This window comes from Chinchilla lanigera, unplaced genomic scaffold (genome assembly GCF_000276665.1).
Source record: "Chinchilla lanigera isolate Chin_1 unplaced genomic scaffold, ChiLan1.0 scaffold00017, whole genome shotgun sequence".
In the NCBI taxonomy this organism is placed as follows: domain Eukaryota; kingdom Metazoa; phylum Chordata; class Mammalia; order Rodentia; family Chinchillidae; genus Chinchilla; species Chinchilla lanigera.
In genome coordinates this window covers 12,617,867-12,638,449 of record NW_004955418.1, presented here as the reverse complement: position 1 = coordinate 12,638,449, position 20,583 = coordinate 12,617,867, and the positions used below count along the sequence as shown (strand labels likewise).

The window sequence follows — 20,583 nt, the reverse complement described above, 5'->3', positions numbered from 1 at the left end:
TTGGTTTTTCTCCGGTACCGGGAACCGAACTCACGACCTTGCGCTTGCCAGGCAGGCGCTTTTGCCGCTGAGCTAAATCCCCAGCCCCACAATTAATTATTTTAATACACATGTGAACTCTAAGTACTGTACTTGTTTAGCTCCTTGGACATAAGTTACACAGTAGTTTTAGGTAGATAAATTCATTACAGATTTTGCATACTGACTAAAGTTCCTCTTTTTTCCTGAAAGGTCAGTGAAACCAGGGAATTCCTAAGATTGATTGTGATTTTTTTTATCCTCATTAGAAAAGTGAGTCTTGAAAGTAGAAAGAAAATTGAAGAACATACATCACACAGTGAATGTAACTTATGACAGAAATTCATGATTTTTCATGAAAATTCTTAAATAAAGCAAGATTAACCTTTCTTCTGACTACTAAACTTAAAAAATGACATCAGTTTCCTAACCTGACTACAGTATTTGAAGTTATCATTTTACTTCTAGAAAGCACCACACTGTTAGTATTATTTTTAAAATTCAGATAAGTCATATATATAGATTAAAGTGCTTTAAAATTAAAAGACAAACAGTTTCTGAAATACAATGTGGAAAAAGACTAAGTCACTAAATTATATAACTAAGTCGGCAAAAGTCTCAGTTGATCAGGTAAGTTTGTAAATGATTAGTCTGTGTGCTACCATTATGGTGACCAGTTTACATTTTAATCAGACCTTGATCATACAATAATTCTCTATGCCAATAAATTTTATTAGGAACTTTCTCTACAGTGTAGCAGATACTACACACATGTTGATACACATGCTTATTAAAAGCTGTTGGAAGACGAGCTATCTAGTTTCTGTCCTCATTATTTGTGGTTCAAGCCTTCTTTATCGGCATGCTTCGCTTCTTCACTATACTGCTTAGAAATACTATTTCGAGAGCTACTCAGAATAACAAAGGAAATTTTTCCTCAATTCTTCCTGCTTTCTTGTTACTTGGCTGCTGTAGATACTAATTCTGAGCTTAATTTTACAGTCTTGTGTTAGTTTTGCCATGTTCTGTGACCCTGTCACCCCAGCCCTTATACATGTATTTTAGCCTCCACATAATATGAATAATACCTAATAGAGATATGGATAAGTCCATCTTTCCTTTCCGGACTTTACCTGTGGAGAAGAATACCAACAAGAGCTACACATTATGCTGACCATTTTGATAGCCCCTGGCATCACTTGTGAGAACAACGCAAGGAAGAAAGCCCAGGTCAGTCCGTGAGGAAGGAACAAGAGTGGATTTGTACCCAATTGAAATTCACTTTTAGAATGAGACAAAAGAAGGAATAGAAACAATATATGTAGGGAAGAGAGAAAAAAAGCATATTCTAAAGAGGAAAATCACAGTATGCTTATATCACAGAGGCACCTTGAAGATTCCACCACGCTCCCACCTAAATTTTTGATATTTGGCAAATCCTTTCACCTCAGTGAATCAGAACCAAGGAATTTGAAAGTGTATTGGTGAGAGACAGCCCAGGAGCTCCATTCCAGTTTGAGCCAGTTTGAGCCATACATTTACAAGTATCATCTCAGATGTAAATCATTTACACTATCACATTCCACAGCACAATATAAATAATGTGAGTTGCCAGGAAAAAAACATAACATCTGAAGAGTAATGAGATTAATTATCAGAAAACACTGCACTAGTGGTAGTGTGTAAATCAAAGTCTTCCAGCAAAGGGAAGAGATACTCTGTCACAAAAATTTCCTTTGGTTTAAAACGCCTACTATGCAGTATATAGCTACTCTAAAACATTAAAATAGGACACATGTTTTATAGAAAAATATTACAGCTGTGTCGGCAACATGTCAAAATAGAAACCATATGGAAATATTTTTAGTACAAGACTAAATTTAAAACAAAGAAGCCAATTTCAGAGAGTACTGAGAGTGAACATTTCCATTTTCAAACTTCTTTTTTTTTATTTCTTTTGCACGTATGACTTTGAGTTGCTTCAGTACTCTAAAACAATCCATTTCATTGACTGTACCGAACTCAATTTCCTGAAGTCTACTAGGGTTGTATATATTTGAGTTTATATTTTTACTAGTGACTCAACTAGAGCCTGTCTTGGTTCAAATTCTTCTGCAAGTCTATGACATTCACATGAAGTTAATCCGGAGAGGAATATTTAAATTTTATATATCCTTTCATAGGTGCACATGTCTAAAATAGACATGCTTTCACATCTGAAAAAATGACTCAGTAACTGAAATTTGAGACTTTTTTTGTGTTACTCTCAAAAAGTCGATAGTGGAAGACATAAAGTATAATCTATAAGCAGCTGCCTGGCAAGCACAAGGTCCTGAGTTCAATTCCTGGTACCAAAACATAATCATCATCATCATCATCTACTTGTTAAAAAATCACACTTCCTAGAAGAACAAATAATAAGTATCTTTTCTTTCTCTCTGGTTTGTTTTCCTTTGTCTTGAGTCAGGGTGTTGTTATCTTCCCCAGGCTGTTCTCAAACTCCTGGGCTTGAACGGTCATCCTGCAAGACTCCTGAGAAACTAGAACTACGAGCAAGTGTTACCAGGCCTGGCCCCTCTCCATTCATTAATAACATAATGTGTTCCACCAGCTAAGAATTTTGCAACTCAGTGAGAGTTCTCCACACTAGCGGTCACCTAGAGAAGTCACTCATTTGATTTCTCTAAGAATTATTTTTCCCGGGGGCTGGGGATTTAGCTCAGCGGCAAAAGCGCCTGCCTGGCATGCGCAAGGTCGTGAGTTCAGTTTCCGGTACCGGAGAAAAACCAAAAAAAAAAAAAAAAAGAATTATTTTTCCGTCCTACATTTAGGTAGAAATTAGGGTTTTGAACACTGTGATATATACTACATATCATACTGTCTTAGAAATAATATGATTAAAAACCAAAAATAGCCACAATAATCCAGCAAAACCCTGGAAAATCCAGAAGGAATGCTAAATGAATTCCATTGTTCAGCATAATTATCTTAAAATGAAGAAGAAGTAAAGGATGAGATCTATAAAATATAGAAACCAAGGAATTACTAGCTTATATTACAAAGCAGGAAAATAATTCAAAATTTAATTACATAAAGTAATAATGCAAAAATTTCTATATTCTCAAAAGAAAATGAAATTATTAGAAATAAACAATGTAGCATAAAAATACTAATAGCATAATTTTATAGCTGGGAATGTTTGCTATCTTTCAAGCATGTTAAAAATAATATTTGAAAACCCCAAGTGACCACAGGTTAAATATGAGTCAGCAATGGGTCATCATTATGTGGAATGACAATTATATTATTGGCATATATGTGACTTACAAAATACTTAACAAAACAAAATATATGGATATATATACATATGTATATATATATAAAGAGAGAGAGAGAGAATATTTTATACTATTATATACCTATACATGTTAGCATGTATTATATACTTTGTGGGAATATATAAAATATTGGTAGTATACAAAAAAGAATTGGCTACATAACTGCCTTAGATGTCATTCCAATGAAAATTTTTTATTTAAAGTCCTTGGAATCACCTAATAATCTACAGCATTGTTGTTTGGATTAGAGTTCAAATATATATTTTGAAAGTTCTGAAAAATGTTATACTGTCTTTAAAAGCCTTGAGCAAGTCATCCAAACCAAGAACACCAGCACAGGGAATTTTCTGGATTATGTAATGGCATTATTTTCAATAAAGATTGAAATAACCTCTTCCGTTCTGATCTTGGATACTGTAACTGAAAGTGGGATAAAAGATTATTCAGACATCTTTAGTCTCAGTCCTGGTCATTAAAATATGGCTACTGACGTAATCATTTGGATTCATTTGGGTTTTAAATTGTGCTGTTTTTCTATTCTGAATATCCTTACACATGTAATATCTGAATGGTCAAAAACTGTTTGCACTTAATTTTCTTAAACATCTTCAGGAATATCATCCCTGTAACCTCCTAACGTGACTCACATACATTTTGATCACAGTGATGATAGAAAAGGCTTACTGAAGTGTTCCTTCTTTAATTTTGTATTTGGAGTAAAACAACTTTCACGTATTTCACTATAATTAAATTAACCCACCCTCACGTGAATGTTTCTTCTGGTTAAATATGCATATGCATTTGTACATATATATATATAAGTATTATAAAATTGTAGATATATGTTTGTTACTAAATTCGCCTTTTCTATGAATTTTATAATTATGAAGCTTTTTTAAAATACATAGCTCTTTTAATAAATATGAATTGTGAAAAATATTTTCTTGGATCATGTAGTTTAATTGTCATACATTTGAAAAATAAACATAATCAACACACATGTATAAATATATTGTACCTATATACTATATATACACTCTAACCTCCATGTATAGTCTTTCTATATGCTTATATACATACACACATATACACACAGAAATTATATATATATATAAAAGTCCTTTCATTCAACTTTAAATGAGCCTAAGCTTTTCAAATATGAGGGTAAATGTTTGTCTATAAGTAGTTAAAGAAAAAATAAAAAGTCATTCTCACTGTATAAAAGTGTTAAAAACCTATTTGAACTTGGTAAAGATGTTCAATACAGTAATGTTGGGTATCTTTAAAATTTCTTGTTATGGTGATGACATCACACGGCATTATATACTTTTATTAATATTAGTCATCATGTGTGAGTTCTCAATCCAAATGTTTATCCTGATTAACACAAAATAGTCATTTACCAAGGCAGAGTCTGACTAGTTATAGTTACTTTAAAAATTAATCCTTACAATATAGTGACTAAATAGGACAAATATCGTAGTTGTTTATAACTGCAGTACTTTGAAGGGCCTACATATTTTAGCATTGGGTTTAGGTCCATCCTAAAACACATTTGCCTGTGCTCTAAGCTTTCATGAGAGTTAACAAGCTTGAAATCAACAGAAGCTATGAAACTATTTTACCAAACTGCATTAACCGCAGGGTTTCAGAGAGATAAATCAAAAGAGATATAAAATAGATACTTAAACAGCAGGTCTCTGGGGAGTTTGGTTTGCTTTCATTTCATATAAATCTTCCTTATCAGTATTCACATGTCCTATTCTACTTCAGAGTACTTTACGTTGAGATAGAATATTGCATACATTAATGTATTAGTTTCAATAGTTCCATAAATAAAATTGCCTTTTAGGCACACCAAGTGTACAAATTTCCATCTCATTTGAAGTGATAGGTGACACTAGAGCTACTTTTACATACTTGGCAGTGCTGTAGAACTCAATCCCTTGACTTTAAGGGAGGACTATGCAAATATATGAGTAGGAATGTGGTAAGATGGGTTCTTTCTGGAAAACCCAAAAGCAGTCCAGTCAAAACTACCTAAAACACAGCAACCAAAATAAAGCAAGTCATGTGCTTTGACAGTGGTCAGAAGTTTAATCCTGTTGCTCTTTGGCCTGTAACATCTAGTGAAGTAGTTTGTATCTAAATGACTATCGAATAAAAGTGAATAACAGGAAACAAAGAAGAAGAGTATTGATAAATTACTTAAAGCATCTGCAATTTTTATGTTTAAAGATATCTGAGCCAGGTGTAGTGGTGCCTGTCTCCTGACCTGATACTCAAGAGGCTTAGACAGCAAGTTTGTTGAGCCCAGAAGCAGGCCGCCAGCCTGAGCAACACAGTGAGACCTTGTCTGAAAGAAAAAAATATCTAGGAGCCTATATTAATTTATTGTTGTTAACTTTATATAATTCTAGCTGAATCCCAACATACTGAAAAATCCATTTTTTCAACCTTGTTCCTATTTCCTGTTTTGCTTTTGGTATCGAATTGAAAAAATATACTCCCGACAATGCATCCCCTTATTATGGTACAAGAGTAGTATGGGCCACTTTTTCTACCATAATGTCTGTGCATTCCTTAAAGATAGCGATCAGATCTTAATGATTTTTCTATGTACAGTATCTAGCACCGAATATACTTTCAATAAAAATACAAAATCATTTCATCTATTTTAAACACAACTGTAAGTCTTACTGAATTTGGACTTGTATCCATTTGACTCTTTTAAGATAAACATTTTTTACTATAGTTTTTCACTTAAGCTTATGCTTAAAAAGAGAAATGCTGACTTAATTCATAGAAATCACATCTGTGACTTAAGGTGTGTTATTTCAGCCAACTTTCTATCGTACTGTTAGGCCCCTTAGATACAGATGGGACTTGATTGCTGCTTAAAAACATACAACACGTACACTTCTGTGATTCTGCCCCCTAGCCATTTAGCACTTCTGTCATAGTTTTTGCTATTCTAAACTTGTCAGTTTTACCGTGGGTTCTTACTACCCTTTAGTACCAAAAATGGAGATCGGCAGTTTGTTCATGAGCAGACAAAAATAAGAGCAGAGTTCTACAATTCTGTTTTTCAAGAAAGAAGATGAGTTAAAATAGTAAATACGCAAACAAATCTAATGATTGGGAGTAGGGTAACTGTTTTGTAATATGGAATCATATGGCTCAGAGGTTAGCCTGAAGCTCCTTTTCGTCTGGGGAAAATGTTTAGTAGTGTGTTGTACTGTGCCAAGGACAGACTGGTCCTTTCCAGTCACTTACCCTCTGACAGCATGGATAAGTCTCAGTGACGGATAGGCAGTTCGCACTTTCAGTTTATTCTTAAGGATTAACGCATTCACCCATTCCACGTGCTTCTCTCCTCCTTTGACCATGAAAGCGGGGATCCAAAGGACACTGTCATTCAGCATGGAAAGTCTATGTACAAATTTTTCTCTGTCACTCTCATTCCGAAAGCCTCCAAATGCTCTTTGCACAACTGATGGATTCATGGTTATAAAATCTGATTTAGTTCCCACATCTGCAGCAAACTCCACCACAGGAGCTAGGTTACACCTGAAGAGGAAAAACATGAATGGACAGATGAAAAATAAATATGAAACATTCACTCATAAATGGTGCATATGGAAAGGAAGAATGAAGAACAAGTATGTTTTTCACCTGGTGAAAAAAAAAAGGATAAGGACAATCTGCCTGGTGCACTATACTTTCACAAAGTCGCTCTACGTTAAGGAATATTGATTTCAGTAAGATATGCATCACCAGTACGGGGTTCATTTTTTCACTTACATTCAGCCTGTTGTTTAAGAATATTCTTAACAATTATCTTCATAAGACCACATGATGTGAATTCATATTAAGCTAACTGACAATAGTAAATTCACAAGGGATCTGCTGTCACGATACGCGGTCTGAACAATATGCTATTCTATAACTGAAACATATTGGACTTAATATTCTAATCTGCGCTGCTAGGCACATTCAAGACCTTTCAACAGCTTTACACACATACCTGAATAAATTTGATTTTTGTACATTCTAAGGTTAAAGGGACAGTACAATATCTTTTTTTTTTTAGTACAATATCTTATAGCATTTTCTACAAACATATTTACAATTGCTTTCTGTGGAACTAAATAATAAAGTAAGAAAAAATGAAAGTATTCTAATTAATATGACTTTTTGAGATTTATAAGTAATGTGAAAAAGCCTTTAGCCTCGGATCACATGTCAGCCATCCTAGTCCTTTTGACATTCTGAAAGTACCTGCTCTCTTTGTTAAGCCGTATGCACCTCTAAGGAACACATACATAAAGAGAAAATAGGATTTGTGATTGTAATCTCACCACTAGAACCATAGGGCCTTGAAAAGAACTTGGACTTGATTTTACTTTTGTAACCTGATTCCAATCTTCTTACAAGACAACGTTGGAAAGTACCTTGAAATCTTTATTAATTTGTGGTGCTTTGATTTCATAACATTGACCACTGGATACTTAGCTTGAAAATAGCTTTTCAAAAACCGCTATTTTTAACTTGTAAAAAGGCATATTTTAATCAGGCCATACATGAAAATTAGATTTTTAACAAATAAGCATCCCTATCTTGGAAGAACTCATTCTAGAATATTCAATCTCTACCTTCATGACAGCACACACACACACACACCACATATACATACACAATAAAAAATAGAACTTCTGCTTCTTCTTTCTTTTATCAGCCTATCTAGGGAAACAAACTTGAATAGGTTTATTATTTCAGCAGTTTCACAAGTTTGATTTCACTATGAAATTTCCTCACATCTCTCTTGGGTGTACATTGTGCCATCTTAAATAAATTCTCAAACAGCTTAAATTTTAATTTAAAAATGTGTCCTACTATTAAGAATACTGCCTTGTTTATCCTTCTTTATCTCTCTTAATTAGTACATCTTATTACTTCCTCGATCTCTTGAAACATTTAGCTATAATTAAGCTCTTTCATCTCATGCTGTTAAGCAAATTCTGTGTTATCTAGGGTGAGCTACTGAAAGAGACAACGTGTTATAGATTAAACATTACTATCTTTCCAATTGCTGTGTATACATATATTCTTTATCATATAATAATTATTCACTTCTACCCTAGATTTAAGACAATAACGAATATTTTTAATTTCCTCATGATGATATCAGAAATAGGGCTGCTCCAAAAACCGTTGCTACATATGCACTGATACTAAAGCAGACACTCTACTGGGAGATTAATGGGAAATTGAGAATTTGACAATTATTAAGCTCATAAAATCTATATCACAAAATTATTAAAGATATCCAAAATCCGAATCAAGTGGATGATACCATGAATTTGGGTACTGTGGGGAAAGGTGTTTCCTGAATATTATTATTATAGACATATTTCTTTCTTCATGTAAAATGCACAAGATTCTTGTTATCATTACAATTGACATGTCCCTGCCAGGGGAGATAGTATCTTACATATATTTCTGACATAACAAATCCTCACAAACTCCTTTCAGAGGACTGTCACTGTAAAAAAATTCTTTGTCTTCATAGCATAAAAATAATCAGAAACAAAGCAGCTGAAGGCAGTAAAAATGTATCTTCTGCTGAATTGTTTTCTTTTTAGGAAAAACATTACTTAATTATTTTATACTTTTACTTACATTTTCTTGCCACGTATTTAGATGTCCTACCGCCAGTCTACGTTTGACACATAATTACCTACAATTATCTGGGCGAGCCTTTTCTAGGAGGCACTAAGATGTTCATTAACTGAATCCAGTGTTGAGGTTGAGAACGTTCCACTGGGAATCAGAAAGAAGCTTCTAGTATATTTCGGGAGAACAGGGTTGATCCAGGAGGCAGACTAACCATGCAATTAAAGAATGTTGAACAAATATGAGAGAAACTGGATGTCAAAGAGAAATAAATTCACATGTAAAGTTTTTTTTTTTTTTTTTGGTTTTTCTCCGGTACCGGGAACCGAACTTATGACCTTGCGCTTGCCAGGCAGGCGCTTTGCCGCTGAGCTAAATCCCCAGCCCCTCACATGTAAAGTTTTGTGAATTCAAGCATAGCTCAATCAGATCTCTTGGCAGAATGGTAGCTAAAGCACTGAAAATAACAAGACAGAGAGAGAATCATGAAATACAGCCTGTGCTGGGTCTAGGATTCCAGTTTGTCATTTTCTTGAGGGGTGATAGGGGTATTTTTTCACTGGAAAGAAAGACTAATAACATGTCCCCATGTGGCCAATGAGTTACTCTGTGGTTAAGTCTGATAGTTAGTCATCTAATTAACTGAATGTCACTTAAGCAAGCCAGAATAACCAACCAGCTGTGTTGCGCTTCCGAAGTTCAGTAAATTTATGAACTCGAGAGCAATGCTGACAGCAATACCGCTGATTGAGCAAGAATATAAATGCATTCTCAATCACAAAATTTGCATCTTTCTTTCAAAAAATCTTCTCAGAGGTTATAATATTCAAAAGTAACAAGAATGTGTCTCAAGCATTTATGAAGCGATACTTGATTACTCATATTATTCTTAACCTCACAAAATAGAAGAGTGGGCAAGTTGTAAATGACAGATCCTTTGAAAGCCAAAAGTGCTGAATCCAGAGGACTCAAGCTCTATTATTTTTACTCAAATTAATTTTTATACTGCTGAACTGTTTTTTGACAAACCAAAAACATGAAAACATACACACCCAGTTAGATGTGGTACCCAAAGTTCCTATGTACTCTAAACTGCTCAGATATCAATTCACGTTGATTCTCCATTGTTGATTTAACACCTGCAGCAATGCACCCTAGACCTCTGAATTTTCTTCTGTGATCTCATACTGCATGTTATGAATTTTCAATTTTCTTTATAGTCTTAACCAAAGGTATTTTCATTTATTTCAAGGGTGTATAAAATACTAATTTAAAAACTCATAGAAAAGTCATTCCTACTATGTGTACGAATGCTGTAGGATCACAGAATTCCGTATCAAGGATTATCGCTCGGATTCGTCAACATTCTCTGCATTTCTCTTGTCTATCCTCAATCTAAGTCAGTAGTTTTCTCCTTTATTTACTCAACAGGCCACTGTTGTCAGCTCATAAAGCAACCACAATGTCTAGTGCTCAGACTGCTTTTGCTAGCTATTTAATTATCCATGGTATCTTACAGTACATGATCTATCCCCTATATAATATTGACAGACTTTACTAATTATATCAATAAAACCAGGCTTACTCTTTTAGCTATCTATTTCTTGATTCCATGGTGTACTTTGTATTTTTGTGCTGAGTATAGAATTATCCTTCTAAGTTACTGAGGTAAAACAATGATCTGTAGTAGTTGGAGGTTGTCACATTTTACAGATAGAGCAGAAATTAAGCTAAATGAAAATGACCTTGAATATCAACCACTCCTCCAACTTTGGTTACTATCAAATTTCCAGACACGTCATCACCATACTTTTACTTCTTTGCCCAATTCCACTGTGTCTTCCCTGTACTAACACTGGAATAACTCATACCCATTATCACAAGAGGGACATTTCCCAGTCCAGTGGGATATAAGAGAGTCTCTTCTACGTTCTGCTCCCAGATGAAGTTTATTGATTTTGTCTCCACCCTTCTTGTGTCTCAGCTTGAAGAACCAAGGAAAAGAATCTCTTAGCTGTCTCTTTTTGCTTGTTTTTGGCTTTGTGATTACCTCTCAGAATTGCTAGGGGAACTGGAATATGCAAACTGTTAACTTCTGACTTTTCTTATATGAAGATAATAGACTCCAAGTGCACTGGAAATCAAACATTTTTGCTTAAGGTCAGGAATAGTTTTACTTCCACTTTTAGATGAAGAACTGGTGTCTAGATGATTAGGAGGTATACCCAAAGGCATACAGTTTATAAAAGAAAGGCACAGTCTAGTTTAGAATGACTTCAGGATGGGAGTTTTAATTGGCACTGTTTATACATATGATTTATTTCAGAATTTTGGGAAAATATCTTTATGCTCATCTTTCACACCAATCTTCATGTAGAAGAAAGGGCACTTTATCAATTACCCATAGATTTTAACCGCAGGCATATTTTACAAGGCCAAGGCCATGCAGCTATGATTTTCACGAAGTTCTAAGAAGGTAGAAAACAAAGGGGTTTAAATAGCTGCAATTTTTAGCACAGTATCTATATCCCAGATCCTAACATCTATATGTCAGATCTACTGAGGGATAGGAGTTCCAAAATATTATTAAGAATATTAAGCAAGTATTTGAGAAGACATTTTGATGTTGGAAGCATAGAGGTAGAAACAAATTTAGCTATGGTAGGCCATTATGTAGTAGACAAAGTATAAAAACTAAAGATGAAAAATCATGTAGGAGATTTGCATTTTCAGTATACATAAAATACAAACACATAATGTACACATAAAGTACAAACACACAGCCTGTATGTTTGCTTGCTGTTAAAATAATAATGTATAGAGTCCTTAACTTGATATAAATAAATATAAACAGTTCACAGTGATTTGATTAAGTAGAAGAGAAAATTTTTTCCCAAACCCTGATTTGTTTACATTACCATCCAAGGTAGGAAGAACAATGTTATATAATTTCAAGATAAATAAACAGAACTAAAAACGACAAGAACCCTAACTGAAATCCTTCTAAAGAACAAAACAGCACACCCAGAAATATGTTAGACTATGTTTATACACTTTAACCAAGTAAAAATGGAATTGTTCTAATTTGCTATAATTATAATTTGAAGTAGTTAGAATTTGGGGTGTGGAAAATGGGGGAGGAAGAATGCCAAGAAATACATATACTGTGTTTCCATTTAAAACATTATTATGCATCTAATATTCATCCAAGTTGTGGTTACATTTTAAAAAACAAAATACACTCAGTTTCATGTCTGCATTCCTCTATCGCAAGCTGTAGATCTCAGGGCCAGAGGCTTTGTATCCACATCTGTGTATCTCTGTGTATCTCTCTGGGAGATGTATGCTTTACTTTCCTGGTATATAATTGACAAATAAAAATGTTTGATGTTAAAAATTTTATGTAAATAATGCTGTACTGCATGGAATGCTGTTGAGAACATTAAAAGAAATAAAATTTCCTTTCAAAAGTCCTTTCTCTGCATTAATAATGCATACTAGATCATGCTAATTCCTTTTACATCGTGCTTTTTCTTTATTTACAATCTATTGTGATTATAAATCTTTCAAAATATATACAGGCAAATTAAAAACCATGTCAAAGAGGCAGATTATTTTGAGGAATAGTGTGAGAAAGCCTAAGTTTTCTTTATAACACAGTATGCCATTTGGGCTAGAATTTAGGCTTTGTTTCTAAGAAATTGGGGCCTGAATGGCTGATGGGAGCCAACCTGCAAATATGATTTGTCTCTTTTTTTTTTTCTTGTCTTTTTTTTGAAACAGGGTCTTGCTGTGCAGTTCAAACTTGTCTTGACCCACTTTGTATGCCAGGTTGGCCTTGAACTTGCAACAGTCTTCCTGCCTCAGCCTCATAAGTGGTGGGATTACAGGCATATGCCACCATGCCCAGCTCTAGCTGAATTTTATTTTTTTTTTTTTATTTTTTTTTCTTTTTGGTTTTTCTCCGGTACCGGGAACCGAACTCACGACCTTGCGCTTGCCAGGCAGGCGCTTTGCCGCTGAGCTAAATCCCCAGCCCCTCTAGCTGAATTTTAAAGAGACCTTATTATGCACCAAGTACACTCCTAACTGTAATATCATATGTTATTCTCACATGTAGCCCAGGACAGGTACTATTACTATATATTGCTATTGTTCCAAATTTGGAGTTGGGGGTAAGCTGTCCAAGACTAGGTAGCTGTAATTAGAGGCAGATTTTAAAACCATGCTCTTAAACTTTACAAATTACTTAATCCCTAGGAATGCAGAGAAAGCACCAGAGCAAAAAAAAAAAAAATTAATATAGAAAATTTGGTCACAAATACAGTTAGTTGCATGGTCACAAATACAGTTAATACATGAGCATCAAGTATGTTTGAAATGTGTGTTTTTCTTTCTCATCTGGAGATTTATTTATTAAAGGTGTACAAGTCCTAACTATTATTGCTAGAATAAATATATTCCAAATATTTAGCACTGGAATGAAGATGGTTTTGAAAATAATAATGTGCTGAAAGAATCCTTGAAACTGTCAGGAGAATACTAGAAGGACATTATTATTTTTAATAAATTCAAATGCACTGTAGTATGATACACAGATATATTCTTTGAAACAATACAAAGCAGTGGATGACAGAAAGCCCTAAAATTTGTTATTCTAAGTTTTCAGCTAAGGACAAAAGAAAAACGACCCTATTTCTTATGCTAAGTTATTGAATCCAGCATGCCAACAGAGGAAAGTCTGGACAATAGGAAAGAATCCTTATAGTCAGAGTGTTTCATTGTAAATTTACATTTTTAAATCAAACTCAAATTCACATTTAGCAGCTTTGTCCTTGGAGCCCATTTAATTTTGAGTGGTGTTACTACTTACAAGTCAGCATTTATTTTTCAAGAAGGTAGAAAAATAATGGAAGACAAGGTGAAAACAAAGCCCAGGAAGAGCACATGAAAAACCAATAAGACATCCTCCAGACAAGGATTCACAAATACTAAGAAGTAAGGTCAAGCAGCCTCTCTTTACCAATGCAGGACTGCGGTCAAGGTAGAGCTTTAACTGCTGTTCTCTAGCCAGGATTTGATAACGTGTTTATAAACGACAACAGTAAATTCTGAAGCAGCAATGGGATGAAGGTCCCATTAGGGCATAGAGCTAATTTATCTGGTTCACTACTGATGCCCCTGGTGTCAGAGTCATAGCAAGTGCTCACTAATTACTTTGTGGGAATCAATGTTTTTAACTTTATTTTGTGTTGATTTTTTGTTTGGTTGTTTTTGAGATGGAGTCTCACTGTGTAGTGCAAGCTGGCCTTGAACTCACTATATAGCCCACGCTGGCCTCAAACTCATGGCAATTCTCCTGCCTCAGCCCTCCAAATGTTGGGATTGCGGGTGTGTGCCACCATGCCTCATTAATATCTTTAAAGAGTTAAAACCAGTATTATCTGTGAGAATTAATATATTTCCACTTCATACTATTTTGTCTATTTTTATTCTATACATCATCCAGTTATTTAATTGGACTTCCCTGGACATTTGTCTTTTCTTTTCTGAATTTCAGTGAGGTGTGTTCCTCCTGTTTCTATTCTACCTCTTGAGGTTTCCTGTCCCCACTGCCAGAAAACAATTATGATCAAATTAGAAGAAATGATTTGTTGGAAATTTGAGTGGGAAAAAAAATAGAAAAGCTCACACAGCCCCCTAACAATCTGGCAGGTCCCCATCAAGGTCACCCTGCCCGTCCCCACAGGGGCGCTGCTGGACCTTGCCATCTGAGCCTGTCTCTCACTGTGAGGCAACAACTAGGAACATCGGGCTGGACTCCTCCTGGAAACGCTCCTACTTCCTTATTCCCAGGAAAAGAAGAATGAAGCCATCTGTTCCATTTTCATCTGTCGTGGATAACAGGGCTCCTTTCCAGTTCATGGATTCTGCCCAACTAGAAGGCTCAGTCAGATGTCACATAGTCAAAAAGACCAATAAATGTTCAATTAATCATTTCTCATCAACTTTTGCTGGCATATTCTGGGGTTTTGATTCAGCACCCGCCCTCTTCCCTTTGAAGCCACACGTTGCCTCTTAAAGGAACTCACTGTGGTACTCTTTCAATTAGTGTGAGGAGGGAAACCATCTCCAGTCTACCCACCTTGGTGGGTTCCAATTACTGAACTTCCTGGTGAGACTAAATCACACGGCCAAGTTGGAAACCACTATCTGTAGTGTTCTCTCTTTTCTCTTACACAAACCAATTCCTTTTTTATTGCCTAAAACTATGTCACATCACCTCTGCTGTCACAAAAACAAAAATATCTGAGACCTTTTACACTTCCGCCTTCCCTTCTTATTTCCCTTATTTTATGCGTCATCAAGCTCTGCCTCACACACCCATTTCGTATCATGTAGTTATTTTTCTGTTGCTGTTGTTTTGTTTTTTTCTGGTACTGGGAATCAAACTCAGGACCTTGTGCTTGCCAGGCAGGGACTTGTGCCACTGAGCTATATCCCCAGCCCCTTTCATTCCATGTAAATATGACTTGTTTTACTTAACCTCACTGCCACTACTCAGTTTTAATTTTGTATTACTTAGATTTTGGTTATTACTTTAAGTGGTTTACAATGTCTAATCTCATACTCCTCTAAGTAGTCATCCACTTCTGCCGTTTGTGATCACTATTGCCCATAAGACTTCAAGTAAAGGAAATTTAAAATTTGTTACTACAGAATCTACCTCAGCTGGCTGTGGAAATCATGTCTGTTCCTTAAGGTCTGACATCCACTGGTATGGATTCTCTGGCCCTTTAAAGCAAAGTGACAAAATCTAGTTTGTATAATTTTATTTCCAGGTGCTATTGTGTCTTTAGTGAGACAAGAGTAAGCCCATGTGTTTATCTCTGCCACTGAATTTATCACACGGTGCAATAATTATGTGGTTATATCAGTTTTCTCCTCTACAGTGTATTTTCTCAGTCCCCTCTAATTTCTCTTCCTGGTTCCAGTGGCTACCAGTTCCAGGTACAATATATATCAGTAATGTAGTCAATCAAATAGTGTCAAAATGAGTAGAAGTAAAGTTCAATGTACTAGGTCATGATCAGGCATATGCTTTTCACACTTATACCTCACATGCAGCGTGTACATTTTCTTTCAAAGAGTAAACTAAAAGATACTGGCATAAGTAAAAGTAATGAATATGAAATACATTTTCTTCAAAAAGTTACAAAGAGGCTATCTTCTCTTTAATTGCGACCTTTCTAAAGGAATTTTAAAATGGCAATTATCCTCTACAAAAGTTATACATACACACAGAGACACATACACAGGCAAGCACATTTATACTATATATAATTATAAGTTATATATATTTATCTATACAATATGTAGCTATATTTAGTAGTTTCTTTTTTTAAGGCACCCTTTTTTGTCCTTTTGAGACAGGATCTCCCTACATAGCTCAGACTTGCTTGGAACTCATTATGTTTCCTATGCTGGCCTCATACTCATGGAAATCTTCCTGCCTCGGCCTCCCAAGTGCTGGGATTACAGTCATGTGCCACCATGCCTAGCTACAGTAGACACTCACCTAGCTACAGTAGACACTCTCCATGAATTCAGCCAATTCACCTCAAGATATTTTTGTAACATATAAATATTTTATTGTGATTATATCCTAAGTAATATGGCATAAAAACTATTTACATAAAATTGATATTATACTATGCAGTATAAATTATATGGAGATGATTTTAAAGTACATAGATTGTATACAACAGTACACTATTTTATACAAGTGATGGGAGCAATCTCAGATTTTGTTGTCTATGAGAAGTCCCAGAAATACACTCCCACCGTGGACACATATGTTTACCTGTGCACAAATAATCACACACACACACACACACAAATGAAGCATAATCATTTAATCCTCATCTTTGCACAAAGAATTAATTTCTTCATCATACATACTTGGAAGTGAATAACCTGAGGCACACACAGAGGGTGTGTGATTATCTTAAGGTCATTAGTTTTTATGTGCTACAGCTGAAGTTCAAAGTCAGTATAATTCCTGATTTTACCATCAAACTGTTTAAACTCCGGGACCAAACAAATACATAGATATTCAAAACGCATGCGCTTCTACATGTCTTGAACTATACACTCTTCATGAACAATATTAAAGTTTTGTCATTTTGCTACATGAATTGTCAGGATAACTTGAAAGGACCTATTATTTTCCCCATTTATCACAGTTCCTTAAAAACCAACATACAATTGTTTTGTTTTCACAAAAAACGCAGGAAGACTACTACTGATTCAAATCATTAGAAATATCATGTTTCTTGGAATGGCATGTAATATTAAGACCAAGTATATCCAGTAAATCTTTAATTTGTAATTAGAAAGAGAAAGTTTTTATTTTTAGAAAGGGTGTAAGATACAATTGTGGCAGTTATTGAGAATTTTCTGTTCATTGTCTGGGCTAAAATTTTGTTGGTGGGGATTTAAGGAGTTGGGGAACTAAGCAAGAATTCCCAGGATGCGCTATGAGGCTGCTTGCCGTAATCATCAGGGAAATTGACTACGCTTTGATCTGCGGTTGTTGAGCAGTTACTACTGCTTCATAGAAAGCACTGATTCGGCATGGAGTTTATGTCCTTAAAAACGATGTGCATGAAGAAGAAGAAAATAGCATTCATGAAATATTGTTGGGACTTTAATCCTCCATCCTAGGGAGCAAAGGCAGAAAAAGCACCATTTTTTCCTTTATGATTCATGGAGTTAATACATTATTTACAACGTATTAGTACACTATGGCACCGTTACAAAAATACATCTTTGACTTCTGTATCTTTTATTTTTTATTTATTTATTTATTTATTTCCGGTACCCGGGATCAAACTCACAACCTCGTGGTTGCCAGGCAGATGCTTATGTTGCTGAGCTATATCTCCAGCCCGTGACTGCTGTATCTTCTAGTGATGATAGTATCAAACTTGTAATGGCAACATTGCTTTCACATTCTATGTTCTTACTTAAGAATTATTTTAAAACTTTATAACTATTTTGAGCTGTCACTTTTAAGACTACAACTTTTCTGCTTTTTGAAATCATAACCCAAGATTCAAAATATGTTTTCTTACTCATGTATGTATAAGATTTTAAACAGAGCCCAGAAAATAAATATATGCTCAACCAAGAGGTTAGGGAATTATTTAAACATGACTGCATAAAAATGCGTCTGACGTCACAAGGCAGAATGTGGCAACTTTTCATTCGCTACGTAAGAGGATCACTGTGAACCTCTACTTTAACCCCTCAGACTTCGATTTATTTGAAAGACCTTCATCCCTATGACTTCCTTTTTTTCCATACCTGATTCGTTCTAAAACCCTAAAAATACACTGCCGGAAATTTCTTTGGAATTCATTCTCCCTTCTCTGTGCCTATTGATACTTTTTCAGCTGCAGTGTTATTGTAATAACATTCTAATAAACTTTTACACAAGTAGCCAGATCCACTGGTGTGTTGTGAAATATTTTCACCTCATTCATGAGCAATTTTGAGATAATGAAAAATAACATAGTGAATTATAACAGAAAATGACAGTATTCCTTTCATATAATTTGATGAACGCGTTTCAGTGCTCTGTGTGTGTGGATTTTTACTATATATCTTTGATAAAGTATACTGAAAGACATTGCTTTATAATTTCCTTACCATAAAGATCATCCTACGTCATCATTTCTCTGTTTCAGAGATTCCATTTTGCTGTTCAAGTGCATGTTTGATCCTGTTACTATCCTAACCAGTGACAGCAGTTAGTATTCTTAATCGGGATTCCTTGAGATGTTCTTAGTTTTTTTCAAAATATTCACTCTGTACAAACCATTAGCCATCATAGATGTAAGAGACATAAGAGTACTTCATGTCCATTTCTATCTACGTCCTTGTATTTATGCTGATGTCTTTGCCTGAAATGACCTAAAATACTCTAGTCCTCAACTTGAAAGGAGCATATTTGATTTGCAAATTGAGAGCTACTTCTATTGCTACACTTTACATGATTTCTTAGGTGGAACTAATTACTTCCATTGCTCCAGTTTAAAGTACTTATATCTTTATTCTACTACATATCAAACTCTGGCAAATGTCGATGCTTGTCCGTGCTTGATGTCTTTGACAAATTAGCAGTGCTAAACACAGCAATAACGTGGCTTATCCTGTGTGTTCTGTATAGGTACAGGCGTGGAGAAATCGCTCTCATCGGCACTTGACCTCTCAGTCTTTCAGGACCCCTACTGATGCTCCAGAGTTCTTGAAAACAAGGGCACTGTGGGCCAGGGATTAACATAGCTCTAACATGTGGATAACCTTGCCTGTGTAGTCCACAAGTAAACAGGAGTTTGTGATGACTGATGCCAAATAAACAAAGCTGCCACTTGGATTTGGAACCCCAGCTGTCATTTTGCGAGCTGGGCACTGAATCTCATTCTCGGTAAAATCACTTCAGTTGTTTTGATTTCAGTATGTTGGTTCTATTAGAAATATTGAATATTTCATAATAAAACTGTTTTAAGATTATATATTTGGGAGGGGAACTAAGGAAAAATATAAGGTACTCCAAAATGTGTGTCGAATTAAGGATTGATTTTTAGCTGTCCCTAAAATTGTACTAAATAAAAATGGACCAAAATTGGACTGGGGTGTATGTAGTTCAACAGTAGGGGGCTTGACTACCATGCAGGAGGCCTTGGGTTTGAACCCTATGTCTGTAAAATTAATTAATTAACTAGGAATTAATTAAATAGACCAAAATTAAAAGAAAAATCTGTGAAGTTGGAATTATTTATGTTTCAACAAGAAATATGAACTGTGCACTGACACACTCCTTCCAGGTAACCAGTGTTTGCTGCAAGCAGATAGGGGATTTTCCGAAACAGGTTAGGCACACAGAAAATGTGTGAGCCTGATCCACTTTTCATTCTGCTTTTTAAAAGCACATCCAGATCAGAACAGATTCACAAGAAGAGCTGGCACTTAGGCATAAGTACAAAAAAGACACTATACTGTATAGATTTCTACCAATAGGTAGGCTGACCCTTCCTCTTTATTTTTAGTTCAGCTACAAGAGTTTAAACATGTGTTTTTAAATATGAAAATACAAATTATCATTCAGTATTCTCTTTTATGACAACAGTCAATTATTAAGATATGCTTAGCTGTCTATTATACCATAAAATTGTTGAAGATCTGAAAATCAGTCTCATCAGATAATGCAAGAGTAAGTCAAAAATGTCTCTCTATAAAAGCCACCAAATTAAGCATTCCAAATATTACTCTTAATTTACATGCAAAAGATCATATTTGAGCATTCTGAGAAGCTAAAGTACCGTAAGGGTGGGGCAGGTATTAAAAAAGAAGCAAGTGAGTAAAAAACTTTTTTAATACTAATAATCATGGAGGCTAAATCTGAAAAGCATATGCATACAATATTTTGTTAAGATGGTGTGCAAAAAGGATGAAGGCAAGGAAATCTATGGAATATAAAACATTT

At 34.9% G+C, this 20,583-nt stretch overlaps 1 protein-coding gene across 1 annotated transcript in view; it reads right to left on the bottom strand.

Annotated features, from left to right (window-relative positions):
• St8sia4 (ST8 alpha-N-acetyl-neuraminide alpha-2,8-sialyltransferase 4) overlaps positions 1 to 20,583 on the bottom strand; it is an 88,934-nt gene that overhangs the window by 41,228 nt on the left and 27,123 nt on the right. Inside the window, exon 4 of the mRNA XM_005382215.2 lies at positions 6,633 to 6,926. Coding sequence (XP_005382272.1) covers positions 6,633 to 6,926 — 294 coding nt within the window. The remainder of the gene's footprint in view (positions 1 to 6,632; positions 6,927 to 20,583) is intronic.